At 38.4% G+C, this 12,068-nt stretch overlaps 1 protein-coding gene across 2 annotated transcripts in view; it reads left to right on the top strand.

The window, feature by feature from the left end:
• Positions 1–12,068, top strand: part of SLC2A9 (solute carrier family 2 member 9) — a 64,421-nt gene that overhangs the window by 23,876 nt on the left and 28,477 nt on the right. For both annotated transcript variants that reach the window (XM_053458276.1, XM_053458275.1), the window contains exons 5-9: positions 993–1,117; positions 2,201–2,346; positions 3,590–3,722; positions 9,159–9,346; positions 10,905–11,015. In XM_053458276.1, coding sequence (XP_053314251.1) covers positions 993–1,117; positions 2,201–2,346; positions 3,590–3,722; positions 9,159–9,346; positions 10,905–11,015 — 703 coding nt within the window. The remainder of the gene's footprint in view (positions 1–992; positions 1,118–2,200; positions 2,347–3,589; positions 3,723–9,158; positions 9,347–10,904; positions 11,016–12,068) is intronic.

Below are 12,068 nucleotides of genomic sequence, written 5' to 3'. Positions count from 1 at the left end.
TTATCTACAACCTTCTCAGTAAAGTAGAACTTCCTTACTTGATTATGCATTTAACAAATACTCAAGAGTTCACAAACATTAAACAACAATTTAATTTTTGGCATAAGAAACTACATTTCTTTGTACATTTCAGCGTTTTGTTAATGATAACAAGGTGGTGCTCATGCCTAGAATGGTATTAGGGGATTTTGTTTTGGGTCAGCAAAGTAAACTATGTTTGGATTAGGTACTCTCTGACTTAAAAGTCCTTTATTCAAATGCAGCAGTTAAAAGACTTTAGGTAGCTGCGTTTGAAATATTTCCTTGTAGCAGCCCTTCCAAGCAATAGCCATGGTAGTCTATTAGACAATTTAATGTTCCATCAAAATAGATGGGGAAGGACCAAGCGGCTCTGCAGAATGTCTTAGATAGAAACACAGGAGTGCAGGAAGGCTGTAAGGACTTCATTTTATTTAAGAAAAATAACTTTTTTGCTTGTAAAAAAAATGTCAAGAACCTTTCCCTTTCATCCAATATATGCAGTCAATTCTCAGCAAGCAGATGTGTTTACATTAGCAATCTTCCCAGCAGGTAATGTCTTTCCTTATGTGAGCCTTGTAGAAGTGTCCCTGAAGGGTTTTTGAATGGCTCCATTCCCATGGAAAACCCATAGGTTCTTTTATATAAAATCATGGATCACAGAGCTGTGTTTTACAGCCTATACATAGATATAAAGCCTTCCCCTGTAGGAGCAGCCTCAGTGTATACATTGATAGGTGATGAATCTATATTTTTATCCTTTAATGTTGGAGTAATTTTAGTAGTAATAGGACAGCTTTAGCTTCTGTTTGTTTTCCAAGGCAAAGTATCATGAACTTACTTTTTTCTAAATTTCTGAAAAGTCATCCTTTGTTCCAACAGTTATTATATTCAAAATATTTTAAATGTGGATTTTAAAGGCAGCACAGTTGGTTCAGTAACACATTTGCTAATATAATTCTGCTTTATTGCAGGAAAGGAACATTGCTTATGAACAATTTATTTGCAATCGTAGCAGCGTTATTGATGTCTTTAGCAGGAGTAGCAAAGGTCCCTGAAATGGTCATACTGGGCCGCTTTATCATGGGCATTGATGGAGGTGATTTTTTTCTCTCTGCTACTTTAAAAGAACATAGAAAGAAATGTGTACAACCCTATAAAATATCTGCAAAAGTTACCTGACAGAGAAAATAGTTTTAAGCAGTCAACCGTGCACTTATGCCTCTATATCAGAAGAACCAAAATGCAGCGCTGGCTTGAAAAGGCAAATGAATGTGATGGGCAGATAGCACTGTGAAAACTGGATTCATACTGATAAATAATGAAACAACTTATATGGAAAGAAAAAGCTTAGAAAGAAGATGGAATATGACTTTTTCCTACTACTGAAAGTAAAAAAAATGAAAACTGAAACAGCACAGAAAGGCCAAAAAAGCATATTACTAGAACCAGGGTTTCTGACACTAAAATGTTAGGACTTGGAGTATAACATGGGTGTGTTATAGCCGATTAGAAAAACTCACAAGCAGCATGGAGCACTTTAGGAGACCAGACTCGTTTTTCTGGTTTTCACTAATGTAGGAATTTGCAGGAGAGTTGCAGTTTTAGGTTGTTCTGTGTGTCTTTGCTGTACATTATGAAAGGCCAACTCCAGTGAGCTTCTCCTGCGACAAAAGCTTGGTTGGCCCTGTATAATGGGCAGTCGAATCAGTTTCCTCACTGGCTGAATTATACTGGGCCAGCTCAGTCCTCTTGTAGGAGAGGCTTGCTATACTTGGCAAATCTTGATGAATATAGTGAAATCCGTGAGTGGAAACTACAACTTTCATGTAAACTCCATTAGTGAAAACATCCTCAGTATCTGGATGTTGGTGGTTTTGTAAAACCGCTGGACAACATCCCACTAGGTGAATTCAAACAGCAACTGCTCTGCTTTCAAAAGGTCACCTTTTAAATTGGACATTCCAAGTGTCCTGTTGAACTACCATAAAGTTCAACTGTTTCAGTTGACCTTAACTTCTTTCAGATTGATTGGAGCCATTTTAGTGAATAGAAATGTTGCTTATTTCAGCCAAACTAGCTGATCTGGCCTGTATTACATTGGAGGTATTATGCGCTGAACGTGCATCCCATGGATTGTCAGAAATGCTAATGTCATTCTATTTGTTTTGCTTTGATTTAGGAATTGCACTCAGTACCCTGCCTATGTACCTAAATGAGATATCGCCAAAGCATATTAGAGGATCCTTGGGACAGATTACTGCAATCCTGATCTGCGTTGGAGTATTCACTGGACAAGTATTAGGCCTACCAGAAATATTTGGACGAGTGAGCATATTAATCTATAAGCATAAAGCATCCTTAGAAAAACCACCCAATTCTGTTATTTTCTATCATCTAAGAGAATTGATTTTAATAAATTTGGAGAGTGTTGGAGCAATATCGTTACTTCAAAGTTATTTGTGGCTGACAAAAATCACTCCCCTTTCAATAAAAAAGTGCATATAAATTTCATAATAAATTCTTCGTTGTGGTCTGTACCTAGATGTAATCTGAGTCTTCAAACCAAAAATAGAGCTTTTTGGCATGCTTTGGGTGCAGATTACTTTGAAGTACCATATGTTCCATGACTAGCCTCCTTTCTTATCTGGTATGGTTAGTCGAGTAAAAATTTGCCATTCATAATTACTCAGAGAATACTTAATGTGTACTATGGCACAAACAGGTTGTTAAAATAGAAACTAGGCAGTGTTACTTTTATTTCATGAAACCCCCAGAACAAAAATAAAACAACTCTTGAAAGGTTTATTTGCCTAAAATACTAGAAAGTGTAATGTTGTGTTTCCTCGCTTTTAAGGTGACAAGGTAACTGATCACATTTCCCACTCTAGAATTCCAATAAAATAAATGGATTGCTTTGTGTTAAACAATCATGGTAAACATATAATTCCAATTATTGGATTTAAATGTTATCACATAAAAAAACAAAGCCTGTAAAACATCTCAAAAACAGACATTTATAGGAATCATACTGTACTTCACACATTTTAATAAATGCTTTTGAACGGATCCAGTCTTGTCTCAGGTTCCAGTGCTTGATTGAGTTCACCGGGTTAGATCACCAATGATGTCATTTTTTCTACTTATAGGGAAACAGACCACTTTATTTCAGAGCCAAACAAGACACTGTAGGCAGCATATTTTTGGGGTGGACATGCTGGAAAGTGAACTCTCCGGACTAGAAATTTGTGCTGGGCTCCTACAAATGTAATATTCCCTTTGTAATAAACTCTTCATTGTGATCTATATGTAGATGTAATCCGAGTCTTCAAGCCAAAGCTGGAGCTTCCAGGCATACTTTGTATGCAATTCTACAGTTTTGCCTTGGATGCCCCGAGAATGGCTGATGATTACCAGGTGTTGCATTTTGCTCTGCCATGGTAGCACATTCATTTTTACTTGTGTACTTCGGGAAACTTGACTGAACTGCCATTATTTATTTTATATATGTATGTATTTCCAATTCCAATGTTTGTTTACCCAAAACCTGCCCACTTGCTTTGCATTTTAGGAGTCGCTTTGGCCTTGCTTATTTGGGTTTATCGCAATCCCTTCCTTGATACAACTTTTGGTCCTGCCCTTCTTTCCTGAGAGCCCTCGATATCTTTTACTACAAAAGCAAGATACGAAGAAAGCTGAAAAAGGTATGTCACCGTCGAATTGTTTTAATACAATCTGTCAGGGGCATGTAAGTACTCTAGTTTATCTAGTGCTGCTGTCATGGTAACTGATTAAAAAAGAAAAAAGACACACTTTTTGTCACTTGAAGAAAAAATAAAACTGATGGAATGTGAATATTCATTTTTATCCTTGTAGCTAAGGCCATCTGTACACTGTCAGCTACAACATAACCTCCATTCTGCAAAGATGGTTTTTGGAAATACATTCTAGTCATAATGCTATATGTAAGGTTATGCGGCATCATGAGATTTATATTTATTTATCCAATGATAGATACTATTGAGCTCTTAAAATTTGTTTCCCACCTGTTTAAGTATAACTTTTGCAGCCAGAATATTTTTGGAACTCGCTTGGGAAATGTTCTCTTGCATTTTCATGTCGAGGTAGTTCCACTCAGACTATGGTATTCTATGATATTGAGGCTCCCATGTTGTTTTCCTGGCCTTAGGTTATTCAGGGTCCGGGCTCACTGCACCTAGAGGGATATCAGCCGTACTACATTGACGAGGCCTACGAGAGGCTGAAACGTACGCCTGTGATTGCCGTATTCCTCATGCAGGGGAGGCTTGCCCTGATAGGTTAGACAAGTCTGAAATACTAATAGAGAGGTCTCGTCTGTAATGGTGCAAGTGAGCAAAATAAATGCCCCTCCTGAGTAGGTATCTCCCTATAGGGCAGGCTATTATATATCAGCACTGTCCATTCTCGGTCTGAGATGAGGCTCCAATGTTGTTTTTCCTATTGTTTGATATTTTTATATTGTCAGAATTTTTTATATTGTCAAACTTTAGATCCCTGTGTGCAGGGCATGGCTTTGGGACAAGAAAAGCTAATCCACTTGGTAAGTGGAGATGGTGAGGTCATTTGTGAGGTTGCTGAAACATAAAGTGATTAGCTAGAATGATTGAAAGATATTCAAAACATGATTTTTACAATATAAAATGCAATCAGAATTGCTAGGGACACTTAAGGAGAAGCAGTGAGGGAAAATCACTTCATAAGCAATAACGAATGAGTTCTTTCTTTGATTTAAAAAAGAAGAAAAAAACAATACTTAGGTGTAGTTGACTGGTATAATGGTTAGTGTCCTAGGTTCCCCTAAATCAGCCGATTTACCCCAGAGATTGAACCCCTTGGTACTTTGGGACTACTAGGACTTTTGAACTACAGAAAACAAAAAACAACAAAAAAAAAAACCCTTAACCTAAAACTAGCTAAGAGGGTCTGGGCAGGCACAATACAGTTGTATAGGATAAAACGCCAAGGTCTGGGGCATAGAAATCTGCCAAAAAAAGAGCCCCTCTAAATATTACGTGATATGGTGACTGCTCCGTAACGTTTATATTTCAGAACATTACAAAATAATTGTCTTATATACAAATGGCTGTTTCAGCTGCGGTTTGCCTTTTTTTCTTTAAATCGCTGGTTACTGACTCTATGCCCAGTAGTTTCATCTGAACTCTTAATTTGCCATTTTAAGAACTATCGCGCTATTAGATGAAGTACAGCTAAGCCACAAGCATCAATTTTCTTTTCCTCATTCACTTGACTTTCACAATCTCATTATGACATGTTTTTGATTTAGAATAAAACTTGACAAGGATTATTATGCCTCTTGGCAGCCTTCATGTGCTTGAGGTAGTAGGATCATGTTTTGTAATTATTAATCGCCACAAAAAATATGCATTAGGTAAATTATTCTGGGGCTTGACCGTCTTTTAATGGCTTCTTGTGTTTTCCAATTATTTCTTTGTTGCACGTCTTTTCCAAGCAATCATACCAATGCTCTTGATGCCATTTGTGAAAGACTTTCTTGCGTAGAGCATGGGTTAATGAGGTTCATGTTAATTATATGATACATGCGTGTTGGTACTTTGAGCTGTAGGGTTAGCTGATATGAGTCACAGAACAGTTTTTAATACAAGAAGCAATTAAAAAAATAGAATTCTAAAGATTACAACAAAATGATAATGTATTGTGTTATAAAACGTGCAGGGTCTGTAGAGCAGGTAAATATATAAAGAAACTAGATCACCTCTGTCCAAGATGGTGGCCCCTGATGTTCATTTCTTCTGTGTTTATAGTGCTTATGGAGTCAAAGTTAATACATTTTACTGGGCCAGCATACAAAAAACATATAGAGCATATACACTTTGGGAGCCTCTGGATTTTTTCTTTAGATGGACTGAAGAAGAGATGTTTACATCATTTTTTATGTTGGCTCAATTACAGGTCAAATCACCTCGACTAAACATTCTCTTGGGCTAATATGGATATATCTATCATTCTTATTGTGCAGCTTATGCAAATCATTCTTCAAAATATGTTGCTTTCCATCTTGTTGTATGAAGTAGCATCTAATAGCATGGAAGAGCTCCGTGATCTCTTGGGGAGAACCAACATACTACACCACCGCCAAGGTGTGCCAAGTCAGCAAAGAGAAAACCCTCTGGTTCTCGTGTGACATATGGAGAACTCAATAATAAAGGCCACTGTGCCGCGGACACAGAGGATGGGATGATAAAAAAAATATATATTAAAACATATGGGGTATAAACTGTTGAAGGTTCCAATCAACCTTGAGTGAGTGAAAGTAGGAACCAGTTTCACCTTGACTGCCTTTTCAGCTGTAGCTCTAGAAAAACTGACAATCGTCCATGATGAGTTAGGATAAACAGCGTCGCCGTTCACTTGTTCGGTATCATTTAAATTACCTGACATTTGCAACAATGTACGGTATGTAGTTACAACCAACAGAGCCGGCCTTAGGTGTTCCGGCGCCCTGTGCGAACTACTCCTCTGGCGCCCCCCCTCACTACCCCCCCTCTGCCCCTTCAAACTACCCCCCCTCTGCCCCTTCAAACTACCCCCCCTCTGCCCCTTCAAACTACCCCCGTCTGCCCCTTCAAACTACCCCCCCTCTGCCCCTTCAAACTACCCCCCTCTCTGCCCCTTCAAACTATTCCCCCTCTGCCCCTTCAAACTATCCCCCCCTCTGCCCCTTCAAACTATCCCCCCTCTGCCCCTTCAAACTATCCCCCCCTCTGCCCCTTCAAACTACCCCCCCTCTGCCCCTTCAAACTACCCCCCCCTCTGCCCCTTCAAACTACCCCCCCCTCTGCCCCTTCAAACTACCCCCCCTCTGCCCCTTCAAACCGCACAGGGCGCCACACTCCAGGGGGCGCCGCCGCCGGGTCCTCCCCCGCCGCCACGGGGTCCTCCGCCGCCGCCGCCGCGGCCGCCGCCGCGGGGTCCTCCTCCGCTGCCGCGGGGTCCTCCTCCTCCGCCGCCCCCTCTGCACCTAAATGAAAACGTTGTTTTTTTTGTTGTTGGTTTTTTTTTAACTTTATTTAACATCCTCCATGTTAAATAAAGTTAAAAAAAACAACAACAAAAAAAACAACGTTTTCATTTAGGTGCAGAGGGGGCGGCGGAGGAGGAGGACCCCGCGGCGGCGGCAGCGGAGGAGGACCCGGTGGCGGCGGAGGACCCCGTGGCGGCGGCAGCGGCGGCGGCGCCCCCTGGAGTGTGGCGCCCTGTGCGGTCGCACAGGTCGCACACCCCAAAGGCCGGCCCTGACAACCAAACATTTTTGGTGTTTTTTTTTTTAGCCAAAAGGACTTATTGCTGTATTATGTGTAAAGCCAAAATGTCAGTAAAATTGCCTCTAGGGAGTGATACTGGTTATTAATAAATTATATTCAACAGTGTATCGTATATGATGAATCAACTTAAGAAATTCACATTGGAAATGTGTTAGTCCCTGGTTAGCACTTGACTTATATTTACATACAGAATGATTAAATAACATCTATAAGATGGCTGTATATGCTAGCGGGTAGCACAAGTTGCAGGTACTGTGTAATTAGTGGAGGTGTATGTATTGATATTATTCTTCTGCCTCTCCCACGGAACGTCTTTCCTGGAGCTTCATAGAATGTTTTAGACGTGTTGTGCTGAACTTAATAGTCCTTCTCTTTGCCTTTGACCTGTAAACTAATTACTTGTTTTTATTTCGAGGAATGATGAAGCTGCATGAGCTCTGCAAGGTTGAGTAGTCATGGGCATGGCATGTTTGCATATTAGAATAGTCTCATTAATAAGTTTAATTGGACAAGAATGATTGACAAGCAAATGAAAGCTGTGTTTCAGCCTTCGATCAAGAGCTCCAAGGTCAATGTAACTTTTTGAAGACATGGTCTATTTAATGTTAGATACATCTGTAGTATTCATTTGATTTAATGAAGATCAGTTTCTCTGTTGCGCTGTTGAGACCAGTAGTGAGGCGTATAATAGTATTGTAATGTCGTTACTACATCTAGAAAATGGTGGGAGTTTGTAATGTCTGGATGTTGATTAATGGATCTACAGAGAACGTTCATCTTAAATACTGGATTCATAAAAGATAATGGTGCACGAAGAAAGAGGTATAGCAATTTTGTGAAATGTGAAGGACCCATAAAATGTTTGCAAGTGGTAGTTAACATCATTTATTCTTCAAACACATGCCTTTATTTTTTTCAGAACACTTTATTTAAAAAACTTTTAAATGTCAGGATTCATTAATTCTGCATCCATAAAATGAAACTAGCTTTTTGTGTAGGAGGAGGTACAGTAATGATACATCAAAGTGATGTGTGTAAAGTATTGTGTGGGCTGTTGTTCTGTAGACAAACAATACAATGGGAAATGCATTTAACTATAACTATTTGTCCCATTTTGTTAGAGTTTCCAGTAGTAAAGTAGTGTTTTTGGACATGATGATGCCATAAGGACACAGTTTAAATGGCCATTTTTATTTTGCCACAATGACACATGTCGTTTCGATATGTATAACGTTTAGATGAAGCCATCCATTTACCCATTTTCTAACACATTGGCTACATGATGAAACAGGGATGAGATGGAACAGTTCTGCCTTGATAAGACCAGAGGAAGAGGGAACCAGTGACCGGATCATTTTATAGATAAATAAGGGACATGACAAACTTAGAACTTTGTTGGCTCCTTCATCTGAATATTTGCCTCTTGTGCTTAATAGCTTATCTATTTTTCAAATATTTGTTTCCAAGGGGAGTCTGACTTCTCAATAAGGGGATCTGCCCCTGGTTTTGGGGCAGAACTGCTATATTTGATTTAGTTTAGAAATATCAATGCAAGTACCCGATAGCTAGTATTGGATTTCCCATAAGCCTTTGAGAACTTTTTGGGGTAGTGGTGGAAAATTGGCAGGGCTGAACTTCTGCCCTTGCCCCATGCATTTTTAGTAATGCACCCCTAATCCCCACCCATGCCTTGCACAACACATACCTTTTTTAAACTTCTCATATATTATATTTCATGCACTGTATTCTAGTTCACCCAATATATTCTAGTGATAGCACTTTCTTTTTTTGCAGCTTTGCGTTCATTTCTTGGGAGGAATGATGTCAAGCAGGATATAGAAGATGTCTTGGCAGAAACCAGATTACAGAGGAATATGCGCTTAGTGTCAGTATTTGAGCTTTTCAAGACACGATCCGTGAGATGGCAAATTATAACTGTTATTATTACAATGGGCTCTTACCAACTCTGTGGCCTTAATGCGGTAAGTGCAAAATTTGCTACACGGCGGGCTTCAAGATCTCCAAACTTGCCCAAGGCACCAACAACCCTGGTTACAGTTTTGTGTGCAGGAATTCATGTAATTAGAGGAAAGACACATCTGCTAAGGTTTATTTCCTTAAGAAATTACAGAAGAAGAATACGTAATGTTGTGTAATTGAAACAGTTTCTTAAAAATTTTGCGGTTTGAGTACTGTATTTTGACCAAGGGTCACATGCCACATCAATGCACGCAAAAAGAGATGAAAAAAGAAAACAATATTGCTAAGCTTGTTTAACATGACCTAATGTCCAGCCTGCAATAACAAAAGGTAGATGTTTTATACACCACCCTTGTTTACCAGATCAGTTTTTTCAATTTCTACATTATTTTATGGACAAAAAAAATGACACCTTCGGCCTCCATTTACCCTGTTAGGTGACTATTGTCCCTGTAACATTGCAGTTGCTAAATCCACACTTCTTATTTTTAGTGTTATTTTATATATATATATATATATATATATATATATATATATATATTATTTTAACATTGACGCTTTAAAGTACTTGCACATATAGTAACATTATGGTCTAAAACTAAGTGCATTAAAATACATTTATGGATGCAAATTAATGCATCATGTGGAGTAATGTTTACTTATACTAGGTAATTAAAGTTGATTAAACCATACACAATTTGAGATAACAAAGTGACTGATATAATAAGCACGGCTCTTAAAACAGGCTAATTCTGCATTAGTAGCAAGTAGTGCAAATATAGACAGTACATACTTTACTGTTTTTCAGTTGTATGTCTGAAACAAAACTTTAGTAAATGCCAAAAGAAATGCATCTAAAACATTTTTATTTTTTCAGAATTCCAGGATAAAATTAGATAATTAATCTTAAATCTGGAAAGTGTTATACAACCCATATTTACTTATTGTAATGATAATGTGAAAAAAAAAGACTCGGGGAGGAGAAGCAGGTTATGTTGTAGTGGAGTGACCAGATGCAGCCCAGCTCCTTCTCCTTTGAGTACATACCATGGCCAACCTTGTCATTGTAGGAAGACCATATTTTGACTTCCCTTTCAAAATGATGATATAATATATATATAACACCTAGCAATGCTCCTAAATACATGCTTTTGTTCAACATAGCACAATAAGAATACAACTTCTTAGTGCCTTTATCTAGGACTTGCCTGTTTCTAATGCAATTATGACAACTACTGATGAAAACCTCTTTTTACCCCCCCCAAAAGTACTCATTGCCCCAGTGTCCTTCATTCTGACAACATTTATAAATAATATTTTGAGATGGGGTGTGGAGCTAGAATTTAGGAAATATTGCATTATATAGGTCTAAACAATATCTTATAGACCTAGTAATGAAAACAGGCTGTAGTTACAATATATAATGTTTCTCATACATAGGTAAGCACGTTTGTTGAATGAACCGTATGCCCTGAAAATGCTCATGCAATAAATGTTTATATTCATGTATAATGTTTGATTCATTAATTGTTCTTTCTTTTTCAAATCCATGCATTTTAGATTTGGTTCTACACAAACAGTATATTTAAGGGAGCTGGAATCCCCCCTGCTACAATCCCTTACATTACTTTATCCACAGGAGGGATTGAAATCCTCGCTGCTGTTGTATCAGTAAGTAAACCAAATTGCACATTATAAGTACCTTGTAAGCAAAAAAGACATGAACACAACATGGAAAGGTCCTTCTATATCCTTGTCAAGAGGATACTCATTCAGTATTTAATATTTTATGGTTCAAATGAACCTTATAAACTATATATAGTATAGCCCTAGAGGACTCCAGGCATGTATCAGACTTGCTGCTGCTCATCCCTTGAAACCAATTTAATAAGTATCCTAACAAATGATCATTCTGATGTTGTTTCCAGTCGTAGTTTGGCACTCCGTGATGAGGGTTCCTACCGAGGACAGGTGTTTTTTTTAAGCCCTACATGCTTCGCTAAGCAATGGTTTAGTCTGTTCTTTATGATAGTGCTGCTGTTAGCTGCCCTACAAAGAGCTATAAGGAGTCTAAGGAGGTATACTCTCTGGTTGTGGCAACAGTTTTCTTGAACTTTACTGTTTCTTGGTCTTTGTAAGCAAGTTCTAGATAGACCTTCTTCAATAGTCGAGACTATTGAGGTGTTTTAAGCAAGCATAAGTGAGGTTAGTAAAGTATAACACAAGCGATGTCCCTGCTTGTACTCACACATATTTACACCTGACAAAGCCAAGATAAAGTGTAACATGCATCATCTAGTTTGTTAGATGCCAGTTCGGGTTTAGTCTATGTGTGGCTGGGGATCCTGTGCAGCATTGGTACTGTGATGAGAATATGCTCTAGCACATAGTATGGTGGATTACAGCATTAGATTGCATTTGATTCACTCTCTATTTATACACTGATTAGGAACAATCTTATTAACATTAGAATCTTTTAATTTAACGAGTCTCGTGACCAGTAACATGTAGATTGTTTTTGACTCAGAATATCTTAAGCAAGCTGCTGCTTTAAGATGTTACTTGATAAATCTTGTTGAAATGTGATGCCAGAAGGTGGCAGGGACGTCCCCATTGAAAAATAAAACTGAAAGGCCAAGAAACAAAATCTGTCTGAAAATGAATGCCGCAAAAAACAAACAAAAAATTCTTAATCTAATTTGAGTGCTGAGCACAAGTCTACTC

The sequence above is a fragment of the Spea bombifrons genome, chromosome 1 (genome assembly GCF_027358695.1).
Source record: "Spea bombifrons isolate aSpeBom1 chromosome 1, aSpeBom1.2.pri, whole genome shotgun sequence".
Taxonomy (NCBI): domain Eukaryota; kingdom Metazoa; phylum Chordata; class Amphibia; order Anura; family Pelobatidae; genus Spea; species Spea bombifrons.
The sequence above is the reverse complement of the archived record's forward strand: the minus strand, read 5'-3'. Positions and strand labels throughout refer to the sequence as shown.